The following is a 17,780-nucleotide window of genomic DNA, read 5'->3' on the forward strand; positions in this document are numbered from 1 at the left end:
ACGCGTACCCCTGTAATACACGTACCCTGGCCAATCGCGTGTTAAACTTCCCGCGTACCCCTGTAATACACGTACCCTGGCCAATCGCGTGTTAAACTTCCCGCGTACCCCTGTAATACACGTACCCTGGCTAATCGCGTGTTGAACTTCCCGCGTACCCCTGTAATACACTTACCCTGGCTAATCGCGTGTTAAACTTCCCGCGTACCCCTGTAATACACGTACCCTGGCCAATCGCGTGTTAAACTTCCCGCGTACCCCTGTAATACACGTACCCTGGCTAATCGCGTGTATGACTTCACGTGTACCCCTGTAATACACTTACCCTGGCTAATCGCGTGTTAAACTTCCCGCGTACCCCTGTAATACACGTACCCTGGCCAATCGCGTGTTAAACTTCCCGCGTACCCCTGTAATACACGTACCCTGGCTAATCGCGTGTATGACTTCACGTGTACCCCTGTAATACACTTACCCTGGCTAATCGCGTGTTAAACTTCCCGCGTACCCCTGTAATACACTTACCCTGGCTAATCGCGTGTTAAACTTCCCGCGTACCCCTGTAATACACTTACCCTGGCTAATCGCGTGTTTAACTTCCCGCGTACCCCTGTAATACACGTACCCTGGCCAATCGCGTGTTGAACTTCCCGCGTACCCCTGTAATACACGTACCCTGGCCAATCGCGTGTTAAACTTCCCGCGTACCCCTGTAATACACGTACCCTGGCTAATCGCGTGTATAACTTCACACGTACCCCTGTAATACACGTACCCTGGCCAATCGCGTGTTAAACTTCCCGCGTACCCCTGTAATACACGTACCCTGGCCAATCGCGTGTTAAACTTCCCGCGTACCCCTGTAATACACGTACCCTGGCTAATCGTGTGTTGAACTTCCCGCGTACCCCTGTAATACACTTACCCTGGCTAATCGCGTGTTAAACTTCCCGCGTACCCCTGTAATACACGTACCCTGGCCAATCGCGTGTTAAACTTCCCGCGTACCCCTGTAATACACGTACCCTGGCTAATCGCGTGTATGACTTCACGTGTACCCCTGTAATACACTTACCCTGGCTAATCGCGTGTTAAACTTCCCGCGTACCCCTGTAATACACGTACCCTGGCCAATCGCGTGTTAAACTTCCCGCGTACCCCTGTAATACACGTACCCTGGCTAATCGCGTGTATGACTTCACGTGTACCCCTGATATGCACGTTACCCGCTTTGCGTTCCTTGTTTGGCTGCCCTGTAAACTGGTCCAGGGTTAGCGCAGCCCTTTGCGATGATTTAGCGATTTTGCTGGCTTTTCCTTGCGCAAGGGCGTTCTTGGGGGCGTTACTGGCGCTGCTGCAGGGTCGCTGCGATACTCTGCGCCACGGCTGGTTTGGGAGCACGAAATCCATGAATACGCTGTGCGCGGAAATCGGTTTTATCGCACGTGCCTGGCGCAGTCAATCGCACGCGGACACTCTGCGCCAGCCGCTTGCGACACTTTTCTGCGAAATTCTATGAATTACCCTGTAAGTGTTTTACGGTAGCAATACAGTAATACAGAACAATAGACGAGTAAATACTTTTGAAAATGTACATGATAACACAGCCAAATGCTTTTGAGGGCAAATCTAGTTCTGCGACCTGCTGGTTGCAACTGGTGCTCAACCCATGAGGTGATCCCATACTCTTTGACATTCTATCTTATCACCCTATTGCTTTATACCAGCAACTCTGAAACTGAGATGCAGCAAACTACAATATTCCACCTAATTTGCCAGTTCTATGTCTGCTACGCCATCTACTCTGCTTAGTCTCTTACTTTCTTTACATAATTAATATACAAAGCTAACTAGATGTTTATGCAAAGTAGTGACCAATAGTTACATCCAGTCTATACATCTACAGATCTACTGCAATACAATACACTGTAGTTATCCTCAGGAGGTTGCTTTGCTCTAGGATTATGATTACATTGTATATTAGCACCTGCACAAGATAGCTGTCCATACTGTTTTCAGACCCTTTTTATCATATCTATTTATTTGTGTTCATTCATGCATGCTGCTAACTTTTACATTTTATAGACCGTTATCCAGGGCTTGCAAAGTCTGCTCGCCTACTGGCATAGACAAGTACACATTATAAAGGGATGTTTGAAGTTTATTGTAACATTTACTTTGCAGAAAATGTCAAATAATTTTCACTGCTCATGGTTGGCCTCTGGGTGTCAGCAGTGTGCAAAACATAAAGTGGGTTTGTGGTGACATGCACCATTTGACAGAAAGCACATTTACATTTTTTTCAACCGTGTGCTGAGGGCATTTCTCTTAGGTTGAGTAGGTAAACTAAGTTACTTGAACTGCAGATTTAGTGGAATTATAAAGAAATTGCAAGGCCTATCTCCTTTAAGGTCTTACTTCAGCGGTACACAGAAGAACAAGTTACTTACAAGTTACTTACCAACTGTAACGTTCTTTCGACTGGATGTTCCTCATCTTATGATATTCGTATCTGCCAGCTTCGCTGCTTCGGTTAAAATTTTCTCGGCAGAGGGTGCTGTGCATGAGGTTGCGGCGTCGATGTCCCCCGACAGGCTCCGTACCGTGTTGACGTCACCATAAGTATAAGTAGCTTGAGCCGCGCCCGTTGGCTTCAGTTCTGTTTTTTCGAGGAAATATTCAAGGAACACCCAGAGTGCCTCATGACTGAAAGACCCATCGTGTGAGAGAAGTATAACTAACGTAAACTGTACTGCGGGGTAGGATTGGAGGGACGTTGACGAATATGTGGGAGGAACATCCAGTCGAAAGAACGTATCAGTTGGTAAGTAACTTGTTTTTCAAATGGATTGTGTCCTCCCACGTATTCCTCATCTTATGATAGACTCCCATAGCAGTGGTAATTTTGGAGGTGGGAGTACTAGTTATTTTTGCCATAGACGGAATGGAGTACCGCTTTGGCAAATAAACCTTAATTGGAAGAAGAAGCATCTAAGCAATAATGTTTGATGAAGGTAGGCATTGATGCCCATGTTGCAGCTGAACAAATATCTGCTGCAGGGACTCCCCTCTTCAGAGCCGCAGAAGAAGCCATCCCCCTAGTGGAATGGTCTTGAAGCCCATACGGTGGATCCTTTGCCGCCAATCTGTAGCATTCAATTATAGCCAAAATGATCACTGCTAGTCCCAATTTATGGCCAGAATGACCTACAAAAAGTTGGTCATCCTGATGCAATTTTGACATTCTTAAAATGTAAAAATTGAGAGCCCTTTTAGGGTCCAGTCTATGCAATCTCCCCTCTTCTTTGCCCAAATGAGGAGGAGGGTAAAATGTTAGTAATATGATTTTTTTTGTGACAAGTGAAAGTCAGAAACTACTATTGGCAAGAAAGAGGGTTTAACCTTAAGAACCACTTTGTCCTTGTAAAAAGTAGTATACAGAGTTTTGCATGAGAGAGCCTGTAACTCACTAACCCTGCGGGCTGATGTTAAGGTCGCAAGAAGGACAGTTTTTAATGTTAGAAGCCTCAATGGACAGGAGTGCAGAGGCTCAAAAGGTATACAAGTTAGAAATGTAAGTACCAGATTTAAATCCCAAGTTGGGACATGAAAAGGGATCGGAGGGTACACATTAGTAAGTCCTTTCAAGAATTGAATGATTAATGGAATTTTTAAGTAGGAAACCTCTTCCGAGGAATGCTTAAAAATGAACAGCGCAGCTAGATATCCTTTAATTGTCCCAATCTGGAGCCCCTGATTGGCTAGAAGCAATAGGAAAGAAAACACCATTGGGGTGCCACATTGTAAAGGGTCCACATTCTTATCCCTGCACCAGATACTGAATTTATTCCAAAGACATTGGTAAAGGGATTTAGTTGCTGGCCTTCTGGCTGAAACCAAAATCTCCATTACGTCATCCGGAAGATCCCAATACTTATATCTCAACCTCTCAGAAACCACGTGTGAGTGTTTTGACCTCTGAATGGAGAACCCGCCCTCTTGCGAGAGAAGGTCCTCTCTTTACGGAAGACGTATTGGAGGGCAGATGGACATGTCCAGAAGGTCCGGGTACCACGTCCTCCTGGCCCAATCCGGGGCAATTAGGATCATGGTTTTCCCAAACTTTCTCAGCCTCCTTATTACATGAGGAATCACGGGGACTGGAGGAAACACATACAGAAGTGGAAACTTCCAGTCCACCATGAACGCGTCTCGTAGAGCTCCTCTCGGAGGAAATTCCCTTCAGCAGTACTGTTCGCACTTCCGGTTGACCGTGGTCACGAACATATCCACTTGAGGATTTCCCAAAAGGGCGAAAATCTCCAGAAGGACTTCCTCAGCTAGCTCCCACTCGTGGGAGACTGTGCTCTGTCTGCTCAAAGCGTCTGCTGCCGTGTTCTGCTCTCCGGCTAGATGAACTGCCGATAGAGAGATTCCTTCTTTTATTGCCCAGAACCAGAGCTGCATTGCCTCTCTGCACAGTGGTAGTGATCCTACGCCTCCTCTCTTGTTGAGGTAGTACATGGCCACCATGTTGTCCGTCATTATCAGGACATTATTTCCCTGTACAGAGGGCAGGAAGGCCTTCAGTGCTAGTCTGATTGTCCTCAGCTCCAATAGCTTGATGTGTAGTTTGGATTCCGATGGAGACCAACGACCGTGGATTGTCAGATCGTTGGTGTGTGCTCCCCACCCTGTGAGTGATGCGTCCGTCACTACTGTTATCTACGGACATGGTTGCCAAACAGATTCTCCCTTGAGGATGTTGTTGTTGCAAGCCCACCATAGTAGATCCTGAGCAACTGCGCTGAGGACTTGCAGAAGATCTGACATACTCCCCGAGAATTGGGACCAATGAGTTCTGAGGGCCCATTGAAGAGATCTCATCCTCAGTCGAGCCTGTGGCACCAGAAAAATGCAGGATGCCATGAGTCCAAGCAACCTCAGAAAATCGAAGGCCGGCAGATGCTGGGCATTCTGGAACTTTGTTACCATCTGCAGAATGTGGAGAGCTCTCACCTCGGGAGGCGAGGCTTTGCCCGAGGAAGTATCCAAGACTGCCCTGATAAACTGAAGCTTTTGGGATGGTATCATGTAGGACTTCTTGAAATTGAGGGAGAAGCCCAGATTGTGAAGGAAGTGACAGGTGATCGACAGATGTTCCTGAGCTTGTTCGGGAGAAGTCGCTCTGATCAACCAATCATCCAGTTAGGGGTAGAGGTGAATCCCCCATCTCCTGAGACTCGCTGCCACCACCGCCATCAGTTTGGTGAAAACCGTTGGGGCAGAGGTCAGCCTGAATGGCAGAACTCAAAACTATTAGTGAGAACCCCCAACCACAAACCTCAGGTACCTTCTGTGCTTGGGATGGATTGGCACATGAAAGTAAGCATCCTGTAGGTCCAATGATACCAACCAGTCTTGGAGAGGAAGAGCCTGAAGGATCTGAGAAAGGGTAACCATCTTGAACTTGTCCTTCCTGAGGAACTTGTTCAAGTTTCTCCTCCGTCCTTCTATGGGATGAGAAAGTAGGGGTATACCAACCCTTGTTCCTCTCCGCTACAGGTACATGTTCTATTGCACCTTTCTCTAGCAGGGTTAACATTTCCTGCATAGGGAGCGGATCTGGAATTTTGACAGAGTTGGTTCCCGGTGGATGGTCTTGAGGCCTTTTTAGGAATGGAAAGCAGTAACCTTGAGCTACTGTCTCCAGTGCCCAAGCATCTGAAGTAATGCCTTGCCATTCTTTCAGATGCTGTGAGATTCTGCCTCCCACTGGTGTTTTGTGTGATAAGGCCTCAGAGTGACTTGGAGGCGGCTGCAGGAGCGACTGAGGGCAAAGATGCCGTTCCTGAGGCTGGTTTTGCACTTTTTCTTCGTCCACCACGAGCGACATTTCTTTTACCTCTTTGTATGACCTGTCCTCTTGCTCTACCAAAAGAGGAGTAGTACTGAAAACAACGACCTCTCCAGGAAGATGAGCCCGAATAGGTTTTTTGAGGCTGTCACATAGAGGCGCTAAGAGATTTAGCCGCCGCTTTTGAGGTCTGCAGTTTTTCTAAGCTTTCATCAGCTTTACTGCCAAACAGCCTCAAGCCATCAAAAGACATGTTGAGTAGTCTGTTCTGCACATCTGGTGCAAACCCTGACTTCCTCAACCACGAAAATCTGCGCAGCACATTGCTTGCAGCCATGGATCTGCTGATACTATCAGCAGTATCCAGTCCAGACTGGAGACATTCCCCCCTTGCCTCCTTTCCGTCTTTGACAATATTCAGGAAGCCTTCCCTTTCCTCACCTTCCGGAATATGATCAGCCGCCGCCGAAATGCAGTCCCACAGTGTATGGGTGAGCCTGGCCAGGGTACAGGTGACATTTGTAGACTTGAGAGCCATGCTACCCGAGGTAAAGACCTTACGGGCCCAAGCATCCACCTTCTTATCCTCTCTATCCGGGGGGATAGATGGATAGGCTGTCTGCCTTGACGAAGTTGCTGCCTGAATAACCCGACTTTCTGGAGTGGGATGCCTACTTAAGTAATCTGGGTCAGAACTCGCAGTTCTGTATTCCTTCAGAAAATTACTGTTGACTGCAGAAGCAGTATCAGGAACCTTACAGTTTTTTTCCACTGTCCTCTGAAGTGCCATATGGAAGGGGAGAACTGGGTCCTTCTGAGGGCCCTGGTCGAGTATATCAGTCATATCATCCTGATCAAATGTGGGTGAGGATCTACCCCAGCCCATGTACTCCACAACCCTATTCATCAAACTCCTGTAACCTGAATCTGCATGTTCTGTAGGGTCTGGTCTTGCAACCTCTAGCTCTGGTGACGTATCAATGCCACTAGCAGAGTGAAGGGTATCACACAGGACTCTCATTTTCGATTCTGGATCGATTAATTCATCTGGAACCTCTCTGGTACCATATTGCACTCCAAAAGGAGAAACTTCTTCTTCTGAAGCACTTTCTTCAAATATAGAAGACTTAGTCGGACATTTTATGCTATCGCAGCCTAACATGGATCGAATTGTGGGCTCCAGTAATGCATGCTCTGCAGCGAGCAGTGGCAAATACATGCTTCATGTTCACTACTTTTGTTTCATTGTCCACTGAGATCTGTTCTGTGTGCTCAAAAAGACAGCATTTATATGTGAACAAGTGGATGAAGAGAGGGGAGCATGAAGAGTGCAGCCTCAGATGAACAATGATGTTGAGGAAGCTGGAGCCTTGGAGTGGCGGGCATTGAAAAGTGGGGATTGTTTCTGTGCACCATGTGGGATGCCTTCTCAAATGGCTCTCTCAAGTTTGTGTTGTGTGCAGTACATAGCAATATGCCCTATGTACTCTGGGACATGTAGTCCTTTTATGATAAAAATCGAAATTCAACCTGGGATCCAGTTGCTGTAGCACTGTCACACATTGTATGCATGAACGCTTTAGAAACCAAGGCACATTTTTTAAGCCTAAACATATGCACATTCTTTAGAAGTTTGCCTGAATGGCAACATTGTTGTAGAAGGCGACCTAAACACCTCTTTACTTTTACGATGTATTCCTTTGCCGTTCAATGATTTGTATTACGACACGTTTTGAGCAACCAACCTTTCATCATCTGGGGGTGTCTCGGGATGGGTTAACATCCTTAATATATTTGATTTGTTATGTTTGAACCATAAATCCGGCAGTACAAGTACGTACGACACATAGTAGAAATTGAGATTCGATGAGCAGGAGCGAAAACCAGCTCCTGGGTTTCAGACTTCACCCTGGAGGCAGGAGCTACTGCAGGGGAACCAAGCGCTATCAGAGATGCTCCTTTAACTTTGTGTCCATTTTGTATGAACCATTGTGTTTAAATGTGTATTAGATCTGTTCTAATTCTAGTTTATTAACATTCTAAAATACTCAAAGTAAATGTCACATTTACATGTTTGGAAGCCACCAGTTGGACCAAGGAGCCAAAAGTAGCTCCTGGTAGCTGTTGGTTTCAAGCTAACCAGGCTCTACTATGCTAGAAGCAGGAGCTAAATAGCTCCCAGCTCCCCTCAATTTCGAACCCTGCCTAGTAAGTGGATAAGTGGGAAATGTTTCTCCTGTCTGGATTATATTTTTGTGGATAGGAAAATTTGGGAACACTGTGGTATTTTATCCACTCTATTTACTCCGCTTAGTGACAACTCTATATTATCTTGGTCCTCCAAACATTCTCCCCGCAGCACCATCCATATCAATTCTCATATCTCTGTAAATGTCCTCGGGAACCAAATCATTTGGAACAGTAAGAATTTCTTGAATATTAACAATGTTATATCTATAAACAAAACTTTTTTCTTTCAGTGGTTGACAACGAATAACTGGGACCTTTCTTTAATGATGCAACTTTTGAGAACGTTGTTACATCTAGTCCGCCATCGGGTATCTGTCAGCACTGCTCATAAATATAGCATATTTGACATAGCAATACATCATGCCAAGAAGATCCATCGAAAGAAATGTACCCTCATAATTTACACACATTGAATGAGAAAAAGAAACGTACCACTCATGTGCATACACAATATAAGGACTGGCTCAGAAGCCATACATTTTCTATTTCTAACGCCAATTGGAAATTCCTCTTTGGCCTTCTCAGAAGTAACGATAACAAGAAATTCTGGTCCTGGGGCAGAAATGTTGGCAATGGGCAGACTCTGTTGGGATTAAACCCGTTTTGTGAATCGGTGTGGATTTTGGCGATTTCTGAGCTTTATTATGATGCTGCAAGCGCACCTATCAAGGATATTCCTTATATTCCCTCTGCACCTGTCTGGTTTTGAAAGGGATGACATTTCTCGGATAATTAATGCCCTAAAAAGTTCACGTGCCCTTGGCCTGGGTTCCTTGGCCAATGTGGTATTGAAGGATAATTCCCAATTTTGGGCTCATGTGTTGGAGCCTCTCTTCCATAACATTCTAATTAGTGGTGCTTTACCGACGAGCAGGCGGAAATGTATTCTTGTGCCTGTGTTTAGAAAGGGCTGCCGTGCCAATCCCCAGGACTATAGACTCCTGCAATGTTGGACATAAGTCAGGAGATTTTTGCAGCTATACTTTTGAGAAAACGTTCCCAATGGGCCTCAGACTAAGGGCTGCTTTCCCCTTTTCAAACTGTTTTCCGCAAAGGGCACAGTACTTTGAACAATCTCAGTGCCCTTCATTTATTTTGTTATGACTGCATGTAACAGGCAAAGAGTAAACTTTACCTTTGCTTTGTAGATTTCACAAAGGCATTTGTCACGGTCACTCGCCCTCTTATTTGGACGAAATTAATGGATTTGGGAACAGACCTTTCTTTACTATATTTTATCTCTGCTTTGTATTCTGACACTGCAGTGGTAGTGCGCATTAATCAGGAGGGGGACATTTTGTGGGAAGTACCTATCAACATTAGCATGAAACATTGCTGCGTATTAGCACCTCTACTTTACAATCTATATGTCACTGACATGGGCACTGCCATTGATGTCACTGACATGGGCACTGCCATTGATGCCTAGCGCAATTCCCACCCACCCCCCCCTTACATTGTTAACACCCCAGTAACATGTTTTGGATATGCTGATGATACCATTCTGTTGGAACAAACCTCCATCCGTCTGCAGCGTTCGATAGATGCTCTGTCTTCTGATGCCACATAAAACCATCTTAAAGTCAATGTTGTAAAAACAAACATTTTGATTATTGGTGGCAAACCTAATGTGAAGGGGTATCGATGGCTGTTCAATAGCGCCCCTTTGGAAATTTTGGACAGTTACATCTACCTAGGAGTCCCTATCGATTCATCCCCTGAACTTCATTTTTCTGGTGATTTTATTCGTCCCAAAACTTTAAAGAAATGGTTATATCTCAAGAAATGTATTTAAAAAAATGTTGTCTACAAAATCAAGGTTCTTACTTTGATTTATCGGAGGAGTATTCTGCCTGGGATACTCTATGGCCTTGCAGTATTGCCTGAGTCCAAGCTGACTTGGATGGTCAATTTGCAAGGTAAGCTCCTGCGCTCTATACTAGCAGTCCCTCGTTCTGTGCCAGTCGAGGACCTCCGTTGTGAATTAGGAGTCTTTTAAATCCATTCCTCCAACGCTGTACCCTTTTTAAAAAATATTTGTACTTCCTCACCCGTTTTAGATACATTAATTGTCTCACTGGCTACCCAATATTTCCGGATTTGCACTAATACTTTCTTGCCCGAACTACGCTCCACTGCACGCAGACACTTTACAAATATTAATATCAAACTTGAGGATTTGACCCAGGCTCCTATCTTTTGACCAAATTTTAAAGAACAAAACTAAACTCTTTGACGTTGTGTCGAATATTGAACCTTCAGCTAAAATGACAATATATGCATAATACAACACTCATGGTTTTAAACGCAATTCTCCAAGGTCTTATTTAACCAAATTATGCCCCTTCCAAATATGGAGCTTTATTACAAACTTACGTTTTAACATACTACCTTCACGTGAACATACTGCCAGATGGTCAATTCTACCTCGAGATGAGAGGATTTGCTGCCTTTGTAACTCTTCCATTGAATCTGCCCCACCTCCTTACCAAATGGCCTAAATTGCTGCCATTTTACTTGAAGAGTTATTCCAGCTATGTCACCAACATTACTTTTATCGAAACTGATCAGTTCTGGAGCAGCATCTTTGGGGCGGAGTCTCTCGCAGTCGTGCACTCTCCTGACCTCTTCTTAGCACCCATCCACATGCCTGACCATCATGGGTAGCTTACTGGTGCTCGGCCATCCCACCAAACTCACTATTTGGCCAAATTCACATATGCATTCTAACCCTCTGACAATCTTCCCATACCTTGGACTTTGGTCCCACAAGGGCGTTCCCCCTCAAGCGCAATGAGCCCATACTAATGGTATAAAGGCGGTATATAAATGACAAAATACTACTACTTTATTTTATTAAACACAATGTTTACTTAAAAAGAAATAATTCAGTTGGACCTAATAGGGTTCAGCTGGATTGCATTGTGCAATTGAAAACATTTATTTCAAATCCAAGTCATTGGGAAATATGAAAAGAAACCATTTTGTGAATCAATTAGATTTCTCCTTTCTAAGAATACAGATTTGTTGCAATATAATTTAGCCAGCACTTTATTTTCAAGACAATGGGCCTCATTATGATACTGGCGGTAGCCTTGCTGGTAAAACTAGCACGGCTGCTCTCGGTATAATTTTTTGCCCAGCGCACGCAAATGGGCAATTTCCGGGCCATTACGGCCTTGCCGGACCCGGTAATTGCCCATTCGCGGGTGCCGGAAAATATTCTTTCCATTCCCATTTGAGCCTGCTAGGGCTCAATGGGAATGGCGAAGCCAGATGCACCAGCACCATTCGTGAATGGTGCCGGTGCATCCGACATGCTGTGCTCGCGGGTGCCGGTACGCCCTCCAGGTCAGACCTGGCGGGCGAAAAGGCATCCACGAGCAGAACTCGTAGTTTGCTGGTCCGGTAGTAATGGCGCCGGTACCTTACCAGCGCTGTTACTACCGGACCGGCAAACTTATAATGAGGCCCAATGTTATCCTATGGGAAAATAGCATACCGAATGGCAACTGGAAATTAACATTTGAGGGTTTATCTTAAACTCACATTGAACAATTTGATGACTACGTTTTGTTCCCTTGCACGCTGGCTAAGATTTTATTGTTGGAGCACATTTTAAATTAGCCTCTGATTGACATGTGCAGTGTCATTTCTGCCAAGTCTGTGGAAGTCTATGCAAAATTGACTTTCCGGGTACCTTTCAGATTCTAATGGGGGGCTTTCTCAATTTTGGGAGGAGAGAAGAGTACAATTTTGGGGACGAGATCCAGATTTCAGACCATGATTGACATCTGCACTGTTAGGTCTGTTAGGTCTTGAAAGTCAATGGCAAATGGTCCTGTAGCACACCTTTCAATATCAACACTATTGATTAGCACACTTCTTATTTATTTTTTCATTTGTATAGCACACAGACAGCCCTTAGGCATCGCAGCGCTATTACTTGTGAGGAACTTAGTTACAAAGAAATGGTATTGCATATTAGTCATATACATAGCATACATTTATACATTCTTATCTTGTAGGCATAGATCCCCGGTTTGCTGGGGAGTGATAAGTGGTGCTTTGCGGAATGCCAGATGAGAGTTTTCTCCTCGTAGGGGTGGTGGCAGGGCGTTCCATTGCAGGGCTGCTAGGTGGGGAAGCTAGCGCCTCCTGCTCGGGCTCTCTTGATTTTAGGTACTGTCAGCATGTTTGTGTAGGGTGTTCTGGTCGGTCTTGTGCCTAAAGTCAGGACTGACCGGCAAGGAAATAGGAGGGCTTTAGATAAAAGGGATTCAGACTATATAACAAGCTGAAAGACAAAGTAGGAGGGCACACAGAGGCAGCCAATCACAACATACCAAGTGAGGGAGAGCTGGAAGGCAGATCTGAACTACAAGACAGGACTGCTTTTATAAGTAGAAGCATGCAACTAGTTTAATGCATTGTCCATAACGGGTCTATGTCATTTCATTATCAGGCATTTCAAAGCCTGCAATTTAAACGTGTTTGACAGTTCATTAAATCTTTTTTTCAACCTCCGGCTCCTATTTTTACCTATACCCAACCCCCCCAACCACTTATCTGCCCTTCACCACCCCTCAAAAAAATTCGATGAACTGTGAAACACGTTTAAATTGCAGGCTTTGAAATGCCTGACGATGAAAGAACGTTGCACCGTCTATGACACAGCAAATCTGCTTCTAAGTCTAATATTGGCACTTTGCCAATTTTTCCAAATTCTATTTTTTTCCTGCTTCAATATTTTTAGGTCGGCAATAAGGCATTTTACCCATTTCTCCCACATACTATTCTTTTTCATGTGTACACCATTAAGAGAAACCATGATGTATTTTGGCAGGTAGCCTTTCAGCTATGCTTTGTGCAGTTGAGACACTGAGTTTATTCTGATCGGAGTATAGGCATAGCACAATAAGACCTGTGTCACCTTTGTATTTCTCTGCCCAGGATAAGTTGACCCATCAAAGCGCTGGGAAGGAAAAGAGGAATCCAAAATGGTTGATTTAAAATGTTTTACCTGTGTATTTTAATTCATAGCTATAGATTGTGTAAGATTGTTTTTAGGTAACTGCCCTAGGAAGCCATGGACACTTGACAGTTTCTTAGCCCTTTGCATTTAATGCGTTTCGAGGGGTTGGTATAACCTCACCTGGCTCACTAATCCTGACAGCACTACTGGGAGTATAATTTCAAGTTTTACTGCGCCCCCTTCTAATGTTAGTCAATCCCACAAGGGGAACAACAATTGGTTCCCAGAGGCTTTAGGGGAGGAACCTGGACAATATTGCTCTTCAAACGTGAACCTCTAAGGTGCTCGAGGGTACTTTCTCCACAGCCTTTTATCGGTACAGCACTATTCTCTGCCGCAAAACCTGTGCCAGCCCCAGGTGGGTATTTCAACCATTTTGCGCTGGAGGATAGGCTCTAACAAGCAGCACATGGTGATAATCATGACACTGCATCACCAAGTAGTCTATGCTTAATAGGCCAAAAATGTTAGTCCTCACATTCAGCACTCTGAATGAGTGAGGGTGGTGAGCAAGGGAAGGGCAGCTTCTGTTGAGCAGTACCCTTCAACTGGGGTTCTTTGAGACGTTGAAGAAACAAGCTCGGGATGCATGTGTTGTGGGTAGTGCATGTCAATATGCCCCATGCATTCTGGGACATGTAGCCCTACAATAGTAAAAACACAATATTTTACCCAAAAGTCAGTATCTCATAAAAACAATGAATAATAATCACAGAAATAACATAATTCACCAGAAAACAGCAGGGGATACATATAAATAATTAACAAGTAAACGCATGGGGATAAATAACAATTAACAAATAATAAATAATACATGTGTAAAATGTACGCTTTAATTAATGCATTCAAAATAACAATAGTGAAGCAGTTACTCTGTTAGTTTAGGGCTTAGCCAGTTAACAAGCTGTTCACCCAGTCGATGAGCCACGCTCCAGAATATCTCAAATGTGCCCTTGTGCAAATAAATGTTGAACATTATTTTAGCACCAGCTTTTCCGATTAGAAAATATGGAATGGAGCAACCTGGTCTTGCACTAACGTGTATTATCTAAAAGTGTTTTCACCAGGGCATAAATGAATCAGACTGTTTTTCTTTACTATGTTGCTGCATAACATACGATGAAATGTAGAAAACACATTTTAGGTGACATGGATTGGGGCAAAATCTGTTTGCTCCATTCTGTATTGAAGCAGAAAAAAAGATTCGACACCAATCTAATTAATGTTTAGCACCAGTGTAAATTTTAGATCATCTGGCTCCATGTTCCAACCCTGGTCCTCAATCTATCACTGGTAGACGATGTAAGCACTGAACCTCGCACCCAGCACTATTACATAGAACAACGGGGGGCTTGCATGCCTATGTGCTTGAAAGCAGACATACGTCGAACTCCCCTACACTTGACAGTTTGATTGTGGCCAATGTCAGCACATACAGGTGCAGGTGCTTCAACCACCATTGAATAAAAGGGAGCCACCTAGTGATGAAACGATAAACACTATCTTGGAAAGGCTGTTCCCGACGTGTATTGAAGATACATTGGGGCCAAAGTAGTGCCAGGATGTATTAGTGAGGAGGCAGATTCGTCTGATAACAAAAACCAATATCTGCAAATGTTGCTCTCAAATACTGTGCACGGATTTCCACACATTAATACTTTAAGCAGAACATACATTTGTCTTCTCAACTCCCCCAATGTGTGTAGTCTTTCTTCAGGTCTTGCTGAAAGACCTGCTTACTTACACCTGTCACAGCTAGCGGCACCCTCCTCAGGCACTCCCACGGTTATTGACTGTTGTCGTCTTGATGGCAGTCTCAATATATGTGGTTCTCTGATGGGGTACGTACCTGGCATATGAACCCTGTGGAAGAGCACTGCCTGACCCAGAGACTGAATTTCCGCTTTTTCCTTTTTCTCAGTTCACGCTCAGTGCACGTTGCAATGAAGACTGGATCCTCATCAATCAGAGGTTCGTGTAGCACCTGCAACATAGAACATTCCAGAAGAATTATGCATGGACAATCAAACCATAATGAGAATGGAAAACATTCATTAAGACAAGATTCGTGGCTATCTTTTGGAAATGCAAGGGGTGAGGTCTAGACAACATTGTGCAATCTGCTCACTTGTTTGATATGCTTGTTCATGACTCATGCCAAAAAATTTGTCATAGCAACTGTTCCAAAATGTGACATCTAATTAGGCTTGCTGAAAGTAATTATTTTACAGATGGACACAATATATTTGTAAACTATCCATAATGCAAATGTGAAAGGAAAGATTTGTATGAGGTATTGAGCAAGGAAACTTTTAGTAAATAGATGTTTGCACAATTAAACCACCAGTTAATACACGCACTAAACTACAGCATGGGATATTCTATGCAATTCAAAGTATGCTGGCTCTTATACCTGAACTAAATAGTGACTCAGGTGAGTAAAACATCAATCACTGGAAAATGGATCTAATTCATAGAGAACACTGAAACGGCAATGCCCTTAGCTCAGTCTTTCAAGTGATGTAAACCTTTTACGCAAAATAGGTCCTTTATCAAAACATGTCTCGCTCAAACTAAGGGATGCCCCGATTTTAATGAAGTTCTTGTATTTGTAGTATGTTTTAAAGGGTTCGTACAGCTCTTTTTGCGCTAGCAATGAATTTTATAAAATAAATGCTAGCATGTTGGGTTCACTGGAACGATTCAGAGTTGATGTTTCGGCTTTCTGTATCCTAGCTCCCACCACCTGGCACACTCTTCCTCTGCACATCTGCTGCTCCAAAAACTACCTTTCCTTCAAAAAAGTCCTCAAAACAAGGCTATTTGCCACATTATCCTGAAACACAGCCTTGTTTTTTGTAATATTAATTTGAATTTTTAAATGTTATATGTGTACATTTCACTCGATGTATTGTGATTAATTTGTAACATAGTGTTAAAAGGTGTATTAATAAAAAGAAAAGAATGGAAAAAAAGAAACCCCTCCCTAAAACTTCCAATTCCCAATCCGAACGTAGTAACACTCAACACCAGGTGACGCTGACTGCATTCAAGGAGACACCGAAATCTGTGCACATGGCAGCGCTGGCTGCTTTAACGGCAAACCGGACCACACACACTATCATACACCAATCATGACCCTGGTGTCCCACAAGCACCGCTTGCTGAATCACAGCCCTCATATATGAAATATCACAAGACTGATGAGTCACTGCAACTGCTATGTATGGGAAAACAGGCAAATCGCACTCACAATGGTAGAAGTGGATGAATGTGATTATTTTCGAATACGAACATTTCGAAGACGAAAATGTAGAATTCTAAATGTTCGTATTCGAAATAATTACCCCAGCTAGATGCCCTTTGTAGACCCAGCTCCCTCCACCCCCTTACTTACCTTTTGGAGACATATTACGCTGTGTGCTGCTAAGTCCCTTCGTTGATGGGAACCAACGCTGCAGGGTCCTTTTCTTTTTTTTATCTCAAAGACTTTGTAGTTTCAGATGCGCTGGACACCCCCGCAACCCCTGCTTCACTTTTTCGCTATAATGAAAACCGTATGGTTGAAATGTTTGGCATTTTCGGCTGTACTTAATTTTGGTACAGCCGAAATCCGATCATTTCAACCATTTGTTTTTTTTTAATTTATGATCATTTTGTGTTATACCATAGAATGACAGTGGTGTGATAGAATCACCAGCATCACAATTGGACAGATTGGAATGCACTGCCGGGAATTGTCATGGGAGGGTGTGCAACCATGTCCATGTCTCAAACCAGTGGGAAAGGTGGGGGTCCCCAGTGCAATACTGCAGGAGGGCAATCAAGAACCACCCCAAAATCGCTCTGGAAGGAATGGGGGGATGGGCAGGTACTGCACATGTATGAACTATAGGATGGTCTGCCCATGGTAAAGGTAACAACTGAAAAGGTTCTGTAAGTGCTCGCTATCTGGGTAGACTCGCCATGGAATCCGCCTAGAACGAGCTGCAAGTACAACCCGTGCTCCTCTTGTTGCAAATAGTTGGAGCCTAGACTGTTGCTGTCATGAATCCTTTTATCACAGCCGTAAGAATTGACAGAAGAAGCCAATCACCTGAGCGGGCGCCCAAACAACAAATCACCAATGAATTCTGCTAGATAGGTATAACACACCACTCCGGTGGACAATGGCCACAGGAATGGCTACCTGAACACATCAGTATACAGCAAGGACTATGACAAAATTAGGTCATGCTGTTCACGTAATTCTTGGCCCATTTACACCAGACTGCGGTTCAACAGCTCTGACATCAGAATGCAGCGCAGACCTATGTCAAATTCAGGCTCGCTGAACACATAGCGAGTCTCTAGCACTCATGCCATCTCCTGAATCCTCTCAGCACCAATCCACATGCCTGACCACATGGATTGATCTCTACTGGAGCCTGGCCGGCCCCATTAAGCCCTATTTGGCCAAATGCATACATGCATGCTTTCTTATTCCATGAACTCCAACACTTTGGATTGCGGTCCTCTGAGGACATTTCCACTAACAGCGCATTGAGACTACAATAAAGCTAAAAGGCGCTATATAAATGAGAAGTACAATACACTACAAATAAACAATGTACATTCGGCATCTTAATAACTGACAGA

At 44.1% G+C, this 17,780-nt stretch overlaps 1 protein-coding gene across 1 annotated transcript in view; it reads right to left on the reverse strand.

Moving 5' to 3' along the window:
- PGBD5 (piggyBac transposable element derived 5) overlaps positions 1–17,780 on the reverse strand; it is an 854,702-nt gene that overhangs the window by 305,990 nt on the left and 530,932 nt on the right. Inside the window, exon 3 of the mRNA XM_069606913.1 lies at positions 14,992–15,126. Within this exon, the coding sequence (XP_069463014.1) occupies positions 14,992–15,126 (135 nt within the window). The remainder of the gene's footprint in view (positions 1–14,991; positions 15,127–17,780) is intronic.

This window comes from Ambystoma mexicanum, chromosome 4p (assembly GCF_040938575.1).
Source record: "Ambystoma mexicanum isolate Mex_15411 chromosome 4p, UKY_AmexF1_1, whole genome shotgun sequence".
NCBI classification, from domain to species: Eukaryota; Metazoa; Chordata; class Amphibia; order Caudata; family Ambystomatidae; genus Ambystoma; species Ambystoma mexicanum.